Genomic DNA, 18,192 nt, shown 5'->3' with positions numbered 1-18,192 from the left:
CCAGTCGTCACCAACTCTGGGGTTGCGGCGCTCATCTCGCTTTATTGGCCGAAGGAGCCGGCCTACAGCTTCCGGGTCATGTGGCCAGCATGACTAAGCCACTTCTGGTGAACCAGAGCAGCGCACGAAAACGCCGTTTACCTTCCTGCCGGAGCGGTCCCTATTTATCTACTTGCACTTTGACGTGCTTTCGAACTGCTAAGTTGGCAGGAGCAGGGACTGAGCAACAGGAGCTCACCCCGTCGCAGGGATTCGAATTGCCGACCTTCTGATCGGCAAGTCCTAGGCTCTGTGGTTTAACCCACAGCGCCACCCGCGTCCCTAGGCATGAGAAAGGACACTGCTAATGGAAATGAAGGTTCCAGGAGGCATAATGTAGCACTATACAGTACTAAATTCTGCTTCCAGCAGAATGCTTCTGCAGCACTGAAGAGCTCTCGTGTGGAAGCTACCCTACTATTGCTTAGTCAATGTTTGAAGCAGATATTCTGGGCTTCTGCCTCTACTCAACACATCATTGCTACAGTGGTGCCTCGCAAGGCGAAAAGAATCCGTTCTGTGATTCTCTTCGTCTAGCGGTTTTTTCGTCTTGCGAAGCAAGCCCATTGACGGATTAGCGGATTAGCGCTATTAGCGGCTTATCTGCTGATCGGATCAGCTGATAAGCAGCTTAGCGGCTTAGAAAAAGGGGGGGAACCAGCAGGAACTCGCAAGACATTGTCGTCTTGCAAAGCAAGCCCATAGGAAATTCGTTTTGCGAAGCACCTCCAAAACGGAAAACTCTTTCGTCTAGCGAGTTTTCCATCTTGCGAGGCATTCGTCTTGCGGGGCACCACTGTATTTTCCATCACTTCCGTCAGTTTATTCAAGCTATTCAATAGTGAAATTTTGATATTCCAGGTACGTTTATGAAGTACATTATATGGTTGACTCAGGGCAAAATGCTAACATGGCCACAATCACTTAATGCAAAGTGATAAACAGTTCCAATCATGTTTTTCAGGCACAAACTATTTATAAAACCATGCTAGTTATTGCTTGGGACTCCATTACGGAAGAGACAACGAGTTCTGTGATCTTATTTGCTTTTATCCCTGGCTCTGTAGATCAGCTAGACACTGGAGCTGCCTGCCTGGGTGTCAGATGTGGACATGGAATATTTCAATAATTATGGGAATTCCTACACTATTTGTTCAAGGTTACCAAGTGTGTGATGTAAAGCTTCAAAGTTATAGAAGCCTGATGATCTGGCCACTGAAGCTTCCATTTCCCCAAAGAGAGGAAGTTTTAATTCCCACAATTCTTCAAAATAAGCTAAGAAAAACACAGCATCTGAAATGTATTTCCCTTTCCCCCCCTTGTTCGCTTACCCAGTTTCTGGGGTGTCAAGGTAATTAGCCCCGGCCTGTGCCGTTCCTTCCATTTCTCCAGGTCTTCCAACTCTTTGGTAGCAACTGAAATATGGTAAGTGAAGCAAAGAGTCAAAATACTGCAAGGAAAAGGTATCAGGCCAGGCAGAAAACCCACGTGTCTCACAAGGTTAGTGTCAGTGGTCACATGGTGGACTCAAGTGCTGCTTGAGGCAAAATGGGAATGTGTCGCCATGCTGGTGGCAAGGTGCCCACAGGGGCTTCGGCTGCTTGAGGCAGTCACCCCACCTTGCCTCGTGGGTGGGCCGGCCCTGGAGAGCAAAACTCTGCCACTCATCAACGCCCATGACTTCGACAGGGCACTATAATTTGCAAGAGTGAACTTTAAGGCCACTTGCAAGGTGTAGGCTTGCTTCCAACAACACATTTGTAGGATTACACTGTAATAGCTGAAGTCGGTCATGATACCCTGACCACAGGGGCAGAAGTCTTGCAGTAGTGAAAGGAGTGAGATCCAATTCAGTCAATGTTTCAGTGGATATACAAAATGCGGAAGTGAGGTTGTAATCCTCATAATACTTTCAAGACAGAATGGAAAGATCTCATCAGATCCACTCACGTGCAATTGAATTGAGAAGGCCAGATGTTTGTTTTTACTTTAATAACGTATGAGTTGCCCAATAAAAATATTCTCTAGCTGAAAAAAGCTATAAAAAGGTAAAGGTAAAGGACCCCTCCGGTGGGAAACGGCATTTCCGTTCGCTGCTCTGGTTTGCTAGAAGAGGCTTAGTCATGCTGGCCACATGACCCGGAAGCTGTACGCCGGCTCCCTCAGCCAATAAAGCGAGATGAGCGCCACAACCCCAGAGTCGGCCATGACCTAATGGTCAGGGGTCCCTTTACCTTTAAAGGATGCCTGGCAGTTAAGTCCAGTCGCAGACGACTCTGGGGGTGCAGTGCTCATTTCGCTCTATAGGCTGGGGGAGCCGGCATTTGTCCGCTGACAGTTTTTCCGGGTCATGTGGCCAGCATGACTAAGCCGCTTCTGGCACAAGGGAACACAGAAACCAGAGCAGCGCATGGAAACGTCATTTACCTTCCCACTGGAGCGGTACCTATTTATCTACTTGCACTTTAACGTGCTTTTGAACTGCTATGTTGACAGGAGTTGGGACCGAGCAAGGGGAGCTCACCCCATCAAGGGGATTCGAACCACCGACCTTCTGATCGGCAAGCCCAAGAGGCTCAGTGGTTTAGACTACAGTGCCATCCGTGTCCTGAAAAAAGCTATAGAGCACACCAATTAGCAGGTGCACTTTGTTAAAATTGAAGCATAAGGAGCTGCCTGTTACCATTCACTAATCTAGCCCAGATGGTCTGAGGCACTTTCATACATCATCTGCAACTTTCTAGATTAGCAACACCCATCCTCTTCTCAGGACTTGTCAGCAAGAAGAAAGACTTGTGAGCAAGGGTCTATTCCTGCCCACAAAGTCAACATACAACCCAGGAACTGATACACTATGAAGAGGTTCGTCAACAGGATCACGTACTTACTTTTCTGTAACTGATTCCTCCTTACTGGATTTGGAGGAATCACAGCAAAGGCACCCAGACTAGAGAGGTTGCAGGTTGAAAGAAGAGACACGGGAGGGAGAGAGAGAAAATACTTTACTATCTAGCATTCACTAGATGTATCTTTAGATTGTTGTAGATTTTTAGTTGTATTTATTTCATTTGAGACAAGGACATTCATATGCCACCCTCCAAAACTATTTCTTGCACAGATCCAGTCTTTCCCCTCAATGGAAAATAATGGTGATGGTCGCTGTGAAAGATGGCAACCATATTTCATAAGAGTAAAAAAACCCAATGTTTTATAGTAGAATTACTGAAATTAATGGGCATAAGTTAGCCATGCTCATTAATTTCAATGGGTCTCCTCTGAGTAAAAACATGGGTACACATAGAGTACACATTGCTATCCAGTGCACTCCCACTATTTTTTAAGCCATATTTACACGTTACCTACAATCCATACCGATTTTGTAGTTTCTAGATCAGGCATAGGCAAACTCCGGCCCTCCACATGTTTTGGAACTACAATTCCCACCATCCCTAGCTAACAGGACCAGTGTTCAGGGATGATGGAAATTGTAGTCTCAAAACATCTGGAGGGGCGGAGTTCTAGATAACCACTGGTATTTGCTGTGTTTTTCTTCAAACCTGCTTCAATGCAACTAGAAAAGTTGGGCCACATTCTCATGTTGAATCTGGTGTGTGCATTTGAGAGAATCATTGTGCACGTTCAGATGAATGAGCATTCACAGGTGACACCTTCACAAACAGGGGTTCTGTGTGTGCGCGCATTGCAGGGGCAGGAAAACCAAGCAGGCAATGCTTGTTGGGTGATGACATCCCCGACTCCTCTCTGGTGTGTACAGCAAAGGCCAAATGTGAATTGAGATTCAGAGGGAGAAGGTAAATTACTTCAACATTTAAGCCATTAATGTGTACACAGCCACAGCTCAATACCATCCGTAGTTTCATTTTGCCAGCTATGAAAAGATACAGCTGCTTCTCTCCCGAAATGTATGAAGCTAAATAAATCTGAAAGAAGACTCCAGAAAGAGAAGCCCCAAAGAAAAGAAAAAAGACTCCCTTGGGATCAATTTAATTGTATACTGCCTTGGAAGCATTATCCTGAAACACAGGCCATAAATAATTATAGTAAGTAACATATAAATATTCATTCATATTTCTTTTAATTAGTATTTATCAGAAGAAATATGAACTTAAGCATTTTCAGAATGGCTACCCTAGCGCTTCTATTTGCTTCCTTACCTATTCTAACCTCTCTGGTACTTCGAACAGAAAACAAAATTTTTCCTTCACCGCCGCCATCACCCTACCTGAAGTTATGCTGCCTTCTCCCTGCTACAGAGGAAGACGAGTGGTGAATGTGTCCTTACAGACGCTTCTGAAGTCGGAAGGATGTCTTTTTATTTCCCAGGACAAAACTTCCTAGATCATAATCGTAATGTCTGCTGCCAAGCGCAGTAGCAGAACTCTGTCACAGCTTGGCCAGATTCTCATTTCATTTCCATGGCATCAAAGTTAAAGGCTTGTGTAGCTTTTGGTAATAGCAAAAGATAGATTCTAGCATTTTTTTAAGATATGAGAAAGTTGTGGCATACACAGGAAATGTCAGCACACGGGGAAAAGGCAACAAATCTTATTTTATTATGCAGACAGAGGCCTTCGCTCAGTTCTGTGAGACGCTTACAGAACACCGCCTGGGAACAAGAGCCCTTCTACACAATCTGTCAAGGCAAGATCCAAATACATTTAACACTCTGTATGATAGCTCTGCAAGTCAGCAAGAATAGCAATGACACCTGTATGGAAAGGAGAAGCCAAAGTGATTTATAAGTTGGAGCACAGAAGGAAAGGGTTGCCAAACACTAGCAGAGAATTAAAGAGATACCCAAAGACTAGACTGCACATACCCTGATTTCCTCTTTTAGTATGATATCCCTGTTTATTGTACTGTACATCATTAGAGAGTGATGATAACATATAGTGCATCTAAACTCATCAATATTCTGAGTTCGGTGGGGGGATTAAAAATGCCATGTGGCAGTTTGACCTAATTTACCTTTGTTGCAAAACTGCTGCATTTTCGCACAATACATCTCTTTGCTGACCCTTTCCTATATGACACGTTTTCAGTTAATTAGGCACATGAACGTGTAGCAAATGGATTTTAACATCTGTACAACCTAATTATGTAATTTCTGCGCCCTGCAGAAATGCAAGCGGCTGCTTCTCAGGCTGACTGTTCTTAAAGCTTTCATTAGAGAGTTGCTGTAAGAAACTATCAATATCAGCTTGCATCTGATCTGTGTACACCAGTGTTTCACAGCCTTTTTCTGAATGGGGCCCCCTTCTGACCTTGCTTCTTTCCTGTGCCCCCCGTGGATGTAGCCAAGGGGGGCAGGGGGGCAGCTGCCCCCCAATAAGAAAAAAAGTCAATACAAATCTGAGGTTCTGCCTTCCCTCCAAGAAAAATCTTGGCTACCCCCATCCTACCGGTAGAAAGGTAGCTATTTAAATGCTTTGCTTGTAAATAGAAGATGTTTTATTTATACTTTTATAATTTATACAAAATACAATTACATAAAATGATAGGAACATAATGAAATAATGTTGAAGCAGAAAAACAGAGAATCATGGAACTGGAAGGGACCCCAAAGGTAATCTTTCTAGTGCAGCTCCCTGCAATGTAGGAAACTCTGCTAAAGCATCCATGACAGAAGGCCATCCAGCCTCTGCTTAAAAACCTCCCAGGAAGAAGAGTCCAGAACCTCCCGAGGTAGATCCATCTTCCAGGTATTATAAAAAGAAAACAACACTTATTTGACCCTAGTTATTTGACACAGAGGGGGAAACCTACAGATAAAGTCCAAAAGCTGCGCAGGGAGTTCTGTATATATGAGAGAATTTTAAAAAGCAAGTGGTCCTCACTAACCTGATGGAAAAAGATCTTGTTATCTGGAGGAGCCCTGGCTACCTAGATCAGGCTTCCTCAACCTCGGCCCTCCAGATGTTTTTGGCCTACAATTCGCATGATCCATAGCTAGCAGGACCAGTGATAAGGGTTGATGCAAATTGTAGTCTCAAAACATCTGGAGGGCCGAGGTTGAGGAAGCCTGGCCTAGATAAAACCCGACAGACCCACACAATCTCACCTGGGAGTAAGGCCCACTGAATTCGGTGCAGCTTTCTTCTGGTATGTATAGTTAAATCCATGGTTTTCCCAGTAGTGATGTGTGGAAGTGAGAGCTGGACCATAAAGAAGGCTGATCGCCGAAGAATTGATGCTTTTGAATTAAGGTGCTGGAGGAGACTCTTTAGAGTCCCATGGACTGCAAGAAGATCAAACCTCTCCATTCTGAAGGAAATCAGCCCTGAGTGCTCACTGGAAGGACAGATCCTGAAGCTGAGGCTCCAAGACTTTGGCCACCTCATGAGAAGAGAAGACTCCCTGGAAAAGACCCTGATGCTGGGAAAGATGGAGGGCAGAAGGAGAAGGGGACAACAGAGGATGAGATGGTTGGACAGTGTTCTCGAAGCTACCAGCATGAGTTTGACCAAACTGCGGGAGGCAGTGGAAGACAGGAGTGCCTGGCGTGTTCTGGTCCAGGGGGTCCCGAAGAGTCGGGCACGACTAAACGACTAAACAACAACAACAACATTCTTCTGAGTAGACACTTTGTTATTTACTAGATGCATGTCAGTAGCACCAGATGACCCCACCCCTTGCGGACCCGGCCAACACTGCCAAGGGGCCCTGTGCCCCTTGGCAACATCCGAAGGCCATGATGCGCTAGGCGCTGGGGTGGATTGCACCCTGCGCATTGCAGAGTCAGGCCCAGGCTGCCACCGGACCCAGCACTGGCGACAGCAAAAAAGCAGCTCCGGCTCTCCCAGCCCTACCCGTTGCCACCTCAAAACTGCACTTACCTGACCTGGGGGTTCTGGACTGTGGGCTCTACTGGTTTAAGCGGGAGACCAGCAAACCAAATACTGACAAGACTGAGATAGTTCTCCAACCTGAGATTGAGGTGCCCTGCTTGTTCTTGATAGGACTGCAGTCTCTCTCAGGGAGCATCTACATAACTTGTGAGGACTCCTGGATCCAACATTGTCCCTAGAGATGAAAATGTCTTTTGTGGCCTTCTTTTGGCTTCAGATGGTTCCCCAGTTAAGACCATTTCTGGACAGAGAGTGTTTGGCCACAGTACAGTGGTACCCTGGGTTAAGTACAGTGGTACCTCAGGTTAAGTACTTAATTTGTTCCGGAGGTCCGTTCTTAACCTGAAACTGTTCTTAACCTGAAGCACTACTTTAGCTAATGGGGCCTCCTGCTGCCGCCGCGCCTCTGGAGCACAATTTCTGTTCTCATCCTGAAGCAAAGTACTTAACCCGAGGTAATATTTCTGGGTTAGCGGAGTCTGTAACCTGAAGCATGTGTAACCCAAGGTACCACTGTATCTTGTGCTCTGGTCATTTCCCAGCTGCCTTACTTTAACACACTGCACGTGAGACTGCCATTGCTAGGTTTTATCTAAAGTGATGCTTCAGGTTAAGTACAGCTTCAGGTTAAGTACGGATCTCCGGAACGAATTAAGTACTTAACCTGAAGTACCACTGTACATTTTTGTTTTTTAATACAAGCCTGTTTTGAATTGGTAGGGCATTTTTGCAGGAAGCTATGCTCATCATTGACTACAAACAATACATCCTAGGTTCTCATGCTGCTCACGCTGCAGCGGAAACAGTCAAACTCTTAGGGAAACAGCTTCTTCTTAGGACCCAGTTGGATGGGTCCGGAAGACTCCCAATAACTCAGCAGGGCAAAAGCAGCTCAGGGAAAGAGATTAAGCGAAATTACATGGAGAAAAATGATTCTCACATAAACTCTCAGTACTGCAGCCCTTATTTATCCAGTTTGGAGCCCCATGCAGCCTTTTAAAGTACGTATTGGCAGCTATGATAACGGCACTCTCATTTCTTCTACATTAGACTTCAGAATAATGCTGTTGGAGTGCTTGAGGGAGGTGGTGATCAGATCATGAACTGATTAGTGAAAAAGCCCCCAATTGTTTATTCAAAACCCAATTCCAATTAACCAAAAGCTGAGCTAACAAGCAGAGTGCATTTTGTTGTTCCAATTTTGTGGATTGTCTCGATTTCAGAATGTATTCGAAAACAGCAACACACAAGGACTGAGTAGTTGCACCTAAAAGGTAAAGGGTAAAGGGACCCCTGACCATTAGGTCCAGTCGTGACCGACTCTGGGGTTGCGGTGCTCATCTCGCTTTATTGGCCGAGGGAGCCAGCATACAGCTTCATGTGGCCAGCATAACTAAGCTGCTTCTGGCGAACCAGAGCAGCGCACGGAAATGCCGTTTATCTTCCCACCGGAGCGGTACCTATTTATCTACTTGCACTTTGACGTGCTTTCGAACTGCTAGGTTGGCAGGAGCAGGGACTGAGCAACGGGAGCTCACCCCGTCGCGGGGATTCGAACCGTCGACCTTCTGATCGGCAAGCCCTAGGCTCTGTGGTTTAACCCACAGCACCACCCGCGTCCTAAGAGACAATTAATGTTGTATTCAAGCTTCTAAAAAACTGAGTACTGGAAATGCCACAACAAACTGAGCTAGTGGATTTACTAAACACTTCCTATTTTTACTTCCTGCTATGTAGCCATGGGAGTTTTCCAGAGCATGACTCAATCAAGTTTCTAGGTAGGGCGTGGTCTTGCAAAGCTTCCCAAACTCCCCTTTGCAAGATGAGAAATGTCTACACGCTACGCCAAAGGAGGTTTCACATGCTTTGCGCATGAGAGCTGGCTGCCTTCAATGGAGACAGAAGTTTTGACCAGACCTGATTTTTGGTTTACTCTTCATACCTGTAGAAGCAGTTTGGCTGCTTCCGAAAAATGACTCCTAAAGACTCCGGAACATGCCAGTTAGGGCTGAACCACACTTAATATATAATAATAATAATTTATTATTTATACCCCGCCATCTGGCTGAGTTTCCCCAGCCACTCTGGGCGGCTCCCAATCAAGTGTTAAAAACATTACAGCATTAAATATTAAAAACTTCCCTGAACAGGGCTGCCTTCAGATGTCTTTTAAAGATAGGATAGCTGCTTATTTCCTTCACATCTGAAGGAAGGGTGTTCCACAGGATGGGTGCCACTACCAAGAAGGCCCTCTGTCTGGTTCCCTGTAACCTCACTTCTCGCAATGAGGGAACTGCCAGAAGGCCCTCGGCGCTGGATCTCAGTGTTTGGGCTGAACGATGGGAGTGGAGACGCTCCTTCAGGTATACAGGACCAAGGCCATTTAGGGCTTTCAAGGTCAGCACCAACACTTTGAATTGTGCTCGGAAACATACTGGGAGCCAATGCAAATCTCTCAGGACCGGTGTTATGTGATCCCGGCAGCCACTCCCAGTCACCAGTCTAGCTGCTGCATTCTGGATTAATTGCAGTTTCTGGGTCACCTTCAAAGGTAGCCCCACGTAGAGCGTGTTGCAGTAGTCCAAGCGGGAGATAACTAGAGCATGCACCACTCTGGCGAGACAGTCCGCGGGCAGGTAGGGTCTTAGCCTGCGTACCGAATTAACCTGCACCTCCATGGACAACTGTGAGTCCAAAATGACTCCCAGGCTGCACACCTGGTCCTTCAGGGGCACAGTTACCCCATTCAGGACCAGGGAATCCCCCACACCCAGCCGCCCCCTGTTCCCCCAAAAACAGTACTTCTGTCTTGTCAGGATTCAACCTCAATCTGTTAGCCGCCATCCATCCTCCAACCGCCTCCAGGCACTCACGCAGGACCTTCACCGCCTTCACTGGTTCCGATTTAAAGGAGAGGTAGAGCTGGGTGTCATCTGCATACTGATGAACACCCAGCCCAAGCAGGACTTCTGCTTGCCCTGCTGCTTTCTCACAGGGAAGCCCCCTCATTGCCACTCAACTGGAGAAAATGTCAACCGGGTTTCAATGGATCGCCATCTGCTCCACTTCAGCGGAAAATGACAGGTTTTTCCATGGAGAGCTGTGGGACAAATGGTAAACTGCTGGGAACCATGCTTTCTAAGTGAGGGAGAAGTGGAAGTGTGCACAAACTATTATAATAGAGCTGGTAGTACCTTGTTAGCATCATTCACATTAGATGGCAGCATACTCTGAAAACCGCAGTAGTTTACTGGACTTTGTAAGGGCCCTTTTATCCAGGATACTTTACAAATTCAACCCAAAATCTCCTGTGACCACAAAGAGGTTCTTGAAATATATTATTTGGCAGTCGACAACTAGGTTTCTTAATGACAAGCCTGTGCCGGCAACGCTAGAGTTTGATACACTACAACGGAGTAGCGCTACACTAAATAAATAAACGAATAAATAACACCCACTGGGAACAAGTCGAGAATGGATAGGAAACAAGGGGAGCTGCCAAGACCGACGGACATGACTGGGGTCCCTGTTGAAATGAAGGGAAGAAAATAAGGAGCTTCAGAGAAAGCAAGAAATATTCAATGCAATACAATCGCAACGAATGCAACTGACCGGTGGAAAACACAACCTGAAAAGAGAAGCAACCATGTACTTTTGCAAACCAAGAAAGTCTTCAGTAAGAAATTATTTTTAAAAAGAAATAAATAAAGAAATAGCTCCTAATACGGGACGAAATGGGTCACTGGAATGAGACGGCTCTGCTTATCTTTCCCTCTTATTATTTCAGACGGGGGAGTTTGACGGCGCCCGGGCTACTTACTGCTGCGGCCGCTGCTCCTGCCCGCCCTCCGGCCCCGAAGCGCCCCCATCCCGGGGGCCGGCAGAGGCGTCGCCCGGCGAGGCGCCCCTTGGCAAGGGAGACGGAGAGGCCGAACGCGTCCAGCTCATGGCTCTGGCTGCAAGGATTCCGCTCGCAGATACACGCGCGCCCAGAACAGCTGCTCCCTCGCCCAGCCGCAGGAAACGAAATCGAAAGTTGGCCGCAGGCGCTTTACTTTCGCTTTCCCCGCCCTCGAACACACGCCCCCTCGCCTCACCTGCCGCGGAACACAGGTGATCTCCATGAAGGATGGAGTCACACCCCCCCAGGGGCCCAAATGCGCGGGGCCGCCCCCGCTGAGCAGGCTCGGTTGCAGGGCCAGCCTGGATCCCACTTACCTGCGAGTAAGCGCCATGCAAACATGTGCTGGATTATGGAGAAAGTAGAGTGTTCCAGAAAGACATCTATTTCTGCTTCATTGACTATGCAAAAGCCTTTAACTGTGTCGACCACAGCAAACTATGGCAAGTTCTTAAAGAAATGGGAGTGCCTGATCACCTCATCTGTCTCCTGAGAAATCTCTATGTGGGACAAGAAGCTACAGTTAGAACTGGATATGGAACAACTGATTGGTTCAAAATTGGGAAAGGAGTATGACAAGGCTGTATATTGTCTCCCTGCTTATTCAACTTATATACAGAATTCATCATGCGAAAGGCTGGGCTGGATGAATCCCAAACTGGAATTAAGAAATATCGGAAGAAATATCAACAACCTCAGATATACAGATGACACAACCTTGATGGCAGAAAGTGAGGAGGAATTAAAGAACCTTTTATTGAGGGTGAAAGAGGAGAGCACAAAATATGGTCTGAAGCTCAACATCAAAAAAATGAAGATCATGGCCACTGGGCCCATCACCTCCTGGCAAATAGAAGGGAAAGAAATGGAGGCAGTGAGAGATTTTACTTTCTTGGGCTCCATGATCACTACAGATGGTGACAGCAGTCACGAAATTAAAAGACGCCTGCTTCTTGGGAGAAAAGCAAAGACAAACCTAGACAGCATCTTAAAAAGCAGAGACATCACCTTGCCAAAAAAGATCCGTATAGTTAAAGCTATGGTTTTCCCAGTAGTGATGTATGGAAATGAGAGATGGACCATAAAGAAGGCTGATCGCTGAAGAATTGATGCTTTTGAATTATGGTGTTGGAGGAGACTCTTGAGAGTCCCATGGACTGCAAGAAGATCAAACCTCTCCATTCTGAAGGAAATCAGCCCTGAGTGCTCACTGGAAGGACAGATCCTGAAGCTGAGGCTCCAATACTTTGGCCACCTCATGAGAAGAGAAGACTCCCTGGAAAAGACCCTGATGTTGGGAAAGATGGAGGGCACAAGGAGAAGGGGACGACAGAGGACGAGATGTTTGGATAGTGTTCTCGAAGCTACCAGCATGAGTTTGACCAAACTGCGGGAGGCAGTGGAAGACAGGAGTGCCCGGCATGCTCTGGTCCATGGGGTCACGAAGAGGCGGACACGACTAAACGACTAAACAACAATCGCAATGCAATGCAACAGGACTCGCTGTTGGGCAGGCATGGCTGGGCTGGCGCTGTATGACCTGCGTGCTGCCTCCACGCAGAGGAAGCTCAGGGGCCAAGGCGGGCTCCCCACGACACCCACCCAAAGAGGAGGCAAGCGAGGCCCAGCCCCTTGGCAGGTGCCACTTTCCTCAGCTCTGCCTCTCCAAATTCCCTCCTGGCACTGTGTGGCACAAGAGGGGTAGGACAAGCCCCATCTGTGCTCATTGAGGCACACTGCCTTTTGACTGGGACCAGCGTTCTCGTGAGTTGCAAGTGGCGGCTCAGGGAAGAATCCTATTGGCACGGTCCTCTGGTGCGAGTTCTGTGGGTCCCTTGTATAGCTGTCAACCTTCCCTTTTTTTGCGGGAAATTGCCTTATTTCAGCGCCATTTCCAGCTGCTTCCCACTGCTATCCCAGATTGTTAGATATCCCGTAGACTCTCCCCGGGACAGGTGAGGCTGCTGATCCCTTATTTTCGAGGTTGCTGATCCCTTATTTTCAAATCTGAAAGTTGACAGCTATGGTCCCTTGCGCCCTAGGATGTGGGTTGACAACTGTAGCCTCAATGTGGGATAATTAAGGGGGGGGGACTAGATGCTGGGGGGCACTTCTGAGCAAACCTGCCTAGTAGGCATGACGTGGAAAGGACATTCACTTTGCCAGAGCCAAGCTGTGCAGGGCAGTATGTTTGGGAAGGTAACCTGGAAATGGTTACCTGGTAAGGCCTTTGCCAGCTCCAAGGTTTCCAGCCTTTCCTTTCACTTTCCTGGGCCTAAAAAGGTAAAGGTAAGGGAACCCCTAACCATTAGGTCTAGTCGTGACTGACTCTGGGCTTACAGCGCTCATGTCGCTTTACTGGCCGAGGGAGCCAGCATACAGCTTCCCGGTCATGTGTCCAGCATGACTAAGCCACTTCTGGCGAACCAGAGCAGCGCACGGAAATACTGTTTACCTTCCCGCCAGAGCAGTACCTATTTATCTACTTGCACTCTGACGTGCTTTTGAACTGCTAGGTTGGCAGGGACCGAGAAACGGGAGCTCACCCCGTCGCGGGGATTCGAACTGCCGACCTTCTGATCGGCAAGTCCTATGCTCTGTGGTTTAACCCACAACGTTAAACTACTGGGCCTGCTTTGTGCCTTTAACAGCAGCCTGACGCAGAGCAGGCAAGTCTTTTCCCTCCACTTATTTCCCAGCCACAGGAGATAAGTTCACCAACATAATTTCTGCTGCTGAAGCAAATACAGTTTGGCCCCACTGAAGTCAATAGGAATATCAATAGGAACACACTCTGAAAATGGCTTGCAGTTTTCTAGACTGCTGTATGCAAACACATTTCTCTGGAATAATTCAGGTGACATCTTTTCCGCCTGTGCTTTTAATAGCCACACCACAGAAAGAATTTATGGTGGGGACTTTTCTGGCGTGGAAATGGGAGTCGTGGTGGTCTGCTGCTCCTTCTGGCATACAGAACCCCATAATTGTGGGGGGGGGGCCTCCCATCCCACACAGAAGAGCGATGTGTGTGGCAATCCTGCTTAAGAAAAGAGACCTTAAGGGCAAAACTAGATGGTACACAGCATTTGTTTCGGTATGCAGTTTGACCAATTCCATATAAAGTTGGAGAAGTAACTTAAAGCACAGATTGGGCAGGCAGGAAGGAGGAACTGAACGCTTTACATGCCCCCCCCCTCCTGGTTTTCCCTATCCTTTTTTCTTCTGCTATGGGTTACTTTCAGAACTGGAGCCTCAAAAGATGACAGCCAGAGAGAAGCAGCAGGAGGGTAGAAATTCAACAGGGGTAGAATTCAGCTCTCCTCCCTCTCCTGCTGAACTTTGAATCACCACCTTTATAAGAAATCCATGGGCAAATTCTGGCACACGAATCTGCTACTGTTGAGTCTAGTCCCCTACTCTAAATGTGTTGTAGTGGTGCTGTCGTGGGTAACTATTGGACTTGAATCCTATTGAATATAGGATTTGAAATCTAGGTATTCCCTAGTGACCTTGGACTAATCAACAATATTACTCATCCTAGCCTCACAAGGCTGTTCGGAGGTTTAAAAAGAGGCAAAGACACCATATGACCACCCTGAACACCTGGGATGACGGAGTAGGATTAAAATGTAACAAATAAATCCAGAAATAGGTGTGGTTGTTGGGCAATAGGGAAAACAGCTTCTTCCGTCAGGGAAATATACTCTAGTTCTTTTCATTTCACATTAAAGATATTCTGGTTCAGACTATGAACCTGTCCATTTTGTAATGGCTAGATTTATTTCTGAGCACCATTTTCACCAGATGTTCTCCTGCAAACCTGTAAAGTACGGTTTGTCCCAGCAGTTATTTCTGGAGTTCTTCTGTAGATCATCGTGCAAAACTCAGAATCACAGAACCATAGAGTTGGAAGGGACTACGAAGGGCCATCTAGTCTAAACCCCTGCAATGAAGGAATCTTTTGCCCAATGTGGGGCTTGTACCCACGACCCTGGGCTTCAGAGTCTCGTGCTCAAGTGACTAAACTAATAACAGAAAATGGCCTCTGAAATATGTTCCCTTTTCAGGGGCAAACTCATATTAGCCCCTTGTTCTAAATAAAACTCTCAGTGGCTATGAGCTGTGCAAACAACACATACAACCAAGTAGACTAATAATAATAATAATAATAATAATAATAATAATAATAATAATAATAATTTATTATTTATACCCCGCCCATCTGGCTGGGTTTCCCCAACCACTCTTTTCTTATTTCTTATTTTACATGGATGTTGTCTACCATCCAGATCTAAAATCCAGATGGCTCTGCAGTGGTACCTCATTTTGAGTCCGCCCTGTTTAGGGTCCATTTCGTCCAACGTCCGTGGCAAACCCGGAAGTACCAAAACAGGTTACTTCGGGTCGGCCAATTGTGCTTCGTGCATGCGCAGAGCGGCACTTTGTCGAGCGTCCCTTTCGTCGGGATCCGGGACGCAAAAGGAGGTACAACTGTACGCACAATGGCAGGCACTGTGGGGTGGGTGCAGGGCAAATGCAGCCAGAAGATCCAGGGTGGTTCCCAACAATGTAAAATACAACAACAAAAAGCAGTATAAAACAAATTACAATCCCAACTTGAGTGGGTCCTAAAAATATACATCTCAGGTGTCAAGGGGGAAAATTCAACACCACGCTTTCCCAAATGTTTCCCATTTGAGCTTGCCAGTGGCGTAGCGTAGGTTGTCAGCACCCGGGGCAAGGCAAGTAATTTGCGCCCCCTAACCCGTGGATTTGCGCCCCCTAACCCCCAGATGTTGCGGCCGGCCCCCCCTGCACCCCCCACGCTATGCCACTGCTGGTGAAGGCGCTGCAATTGTGCTTAATTGCGCGGCGAGGTAAAACCAGAGTCCCGAGAACAATAAGCGAGGCTGCCACAAACCCCCGAGGGGTGTTTGGCTGGAGGGTCGCCGCCGCCCGAAAGAGAAGCAGCCGGAGGGCCCCGGAAGAGCCCGGCTCGGAAGAATCCTCGCCACAGAAGGGCGACTGGCGATTGGGAACTGCGCTAGAGGGAGCGTGACTATCTCTCCAGAGGGAAAGGCTGCAAAGGGCGCCCCACATGCTGGTCAAGCAAGGCTTCCCTCCTCCAAAGCAGACCCGATCCAGGCGGCTCCATAAAGCTCCTGGAGAGAGGCGGGGGGGGGCGCGAAGAGACAATGCCAAAACTCAGGGGGCTCCTTGAGCAGAGACACTTGCGGCAGCTTAAGACAGTTGCCAGAGATGAGCCCCTCGGGGGGAGGCAGGGTCCTCTATCGTCCCCCCAGCTGCGGTGGAAGGGTCTGGAAGGAGCGGGGACCACCGCGGAGCACACATACCGGGAGCTGGAGAGGCGAGGCCCAGCTGAGAAGGGGCCAGCCCGAAAGGCGCAGCTTCACAGCCGAAGCTGTCCTCGGCTTGGGGAGCCGGAGAAGCTGTTGGGTCCGGGCCCTGGCGCAGGCCTAGCCGCTCCCGCGACGCCTCTTTGCTCCCGGGATCGGGGCCGCCAGCTCAGCGGTGGAGCGGAGGGAGCCCCCAGGCAGGCCTGCGAGCAAAGGCAGAGCCGCCGGGCGGTGGCCGCTTCTGCAAGGCGGCCGGAGAAGCGGGGACCCCCTCCCCTCCCCGCACCCCCCCACTCGCTCCCCCCTCTGAAACTTTGTTAACACTTCCACGCTGAGCCTCTGACAATAGGGGCGGGCCGAGGGCACGACGCGGCTGGGCCCTCTGGACTCGCGCCCCCCCCCAGATGTTGCGCCCGGTGCGGCCGGCACCCCTGGCACCCCCCACGCTACGCCACTGGAGCTTGCCCAACATAATAATCTCCCCCTAAGTGGGTGGCACTGTGGGTTAAATCACAGAGCCTAGGACTTGCTGATGAGAAGGTCGGCAGTTTGAATCCCCGTGACGGGGTGAGCTCCCGTTGCTCAGCCCCTGCTCCTGCCAACCTAGCAGTTCGAAAGCACATCAAAGTGCAAGTAGATAAATAGGTACCGCTCCGACGGGAAGGAAAACGGCATTTCCGTGTGCTGCTCTGGTTCGCCAGAAGCAGCTTAGTCATGCTGGCCACATGACCTGGAAGCTGTACGCCGGCTCCCTCGGCCAATAAAGCGAGATGAGCGCCGCAGTTCCATCTCTGGACTGGACCTAATGGTCAGGGGTCCCTTTACATTTACCTTTAAGACAATTTGGGGGCACCAGGGGGAGAAGTCCTGTTGTACTAGCTGAAGTCCTGGTGTGGGACCGGTCAGTTGAATCCAGCCCAAAGGTTTAGTGTCTCTGCACCAACCTTACAACCCAGGTGAGAACTCTTGAAACTGCTCTGAGAAATGTCCATCAAGTTCGTAGCATCGAGTCTTTCTGAATTGAGCCGAGGGAAATTTTTTGACTCTGCATTGCATACTGAGGGAGAGATGCGCCTAAGCCTTTATCATAAACACAACAAACTCACGGGTTCTTTTGTTGTGTTGGCATTTGTGTGGCAAGTCAAAACTCACCCCATTTTGTGGCCTTTCTTCACGTTGGGATCTTTCTTTGTTTTTGTGCGCAAAGGCACCAACTGATGCTGAGGCCTTTTACTCGACATCTATTACACTTATACAAGCAGTCAACAGGTTGCTGCCAGATTTGGCAACATACAAAGCACATCACTGAGCTTCTCTGGCTCACCTGTCCCAACTGCCATCTTCCCAGAGCCCAACATTCTGTTTGGAAGTTTCTGTCAATGAGTGGCTCCCAGCATTATCCAATAATTGCTCTTCAGGTAAAACTGTAAGATGCTTTCCACAATCTTGGGAGGTATTGTGCGAACTTCTTGCGATATTCCATTCATACCAGTGGCATGACATAACTTCTGTGGTGGTGAGGGGGAAGGGTAAATTCACCTGACCATTCAGTGATTATTTACCGTAATTAGTTTGAAAGCATTTGTTAATTTAAGTGCGCTTACTTGATTTTTGTCCATTACATCATTAGAAAGACAAGGTTTGCTTTGGATCAGAAGTAAATAGGTGTTTAAGGTAAACTCAGCAGACTGGGAGGTGACTGGAAAGATGGCAGGGTTGTCTTACACTTCAGAAGGGTCCCCTAGCCTTCATGGCAGGCCTTTTCAAGCTGGGTCATTACAGGGGGATAGGGGAAGAAACACCAGGAAAATCCAGAACACAGATTTGATACCATGTGAACGCCTCCTGAAAAACGGAGTGAGCATTTATCAGTCCCATGCTAAGCACCTAGAGCAGAATGACTTAATTCCTTTCTTGCATCTCTTTTGTAGGGTTGCCAGCCACTAACCCAGAGCACTAAAAAATCCCCAAGATAACTACGTATTTCATTACAAGTAGGTAGCTGAGTTGCTCTGCCGCAGATGAA

At 48.0% G+C, this 18,192-nt stretch overlaps 1 protein-coding gene and 1 long non-coding RNA gene across 5 annotated transcripts in view; both read right to left on the bottom strand.

Moving 5' to 3' along the window:
* EPSTI1 (epithelial stromal interaction 1) overlaps window positions 1–17,684 on the bottom strand; it is a 38,467-nt gene extending 20,783 nt beyond the window's left edge. For 2 of the 4 annotated variants that reach the window (XM_081206594.1, XM_081206596.1), the window contains exons 1-3: window positions 17,491–17,684; window positions 2,928–2,986; window positions 1,371–1,454 (exon numbers count right to left, since the gene is read on the bottom strand). In XM_081206594.1, coding sequence (XP_081062720.1) covers window positions 1,371–1,454; window positions 2,928–2,986; window positions 17,491–17,669 — 322 coding nt within the window. In that variant the 5' untranslated portion in view covers window positions 17,670–17,684. Of the gene's footprint in view, window positions 1–1,370; window positions 1,455–2,927; window positions 2,987–10,728; window positions 10,931–17,318 lie in introns of those variants that run through there. The other 2 variants (XM_081206597.1, XM_081206595.1) reach the window with 2 other exon arrangements.
* The window catches only part of LOC308594052, a 294,546-nt gene that overhangs the window by 252,204 nt on the left and 24,150 nt on the right, over window positions 1–18,192 (bottom strand). The gene's annotated exons all lie outside the window — the stretch shown is intronic.

This window comes from Podarcis bocagei, assembly GCF_964188305.1.
Source record: "Podarcis bocagei genome assembly, chromosome: 8".
Classification (NCBI taxonomy): Eukaryota; Metazoa; Chordata; class Lepidosauria; order Squamata; family Lacertidae; genus Podarcis; species Podarcis bocagei.
This window is presented reverse-complemented; position numbering and strand designations above follow the sequence as displayed.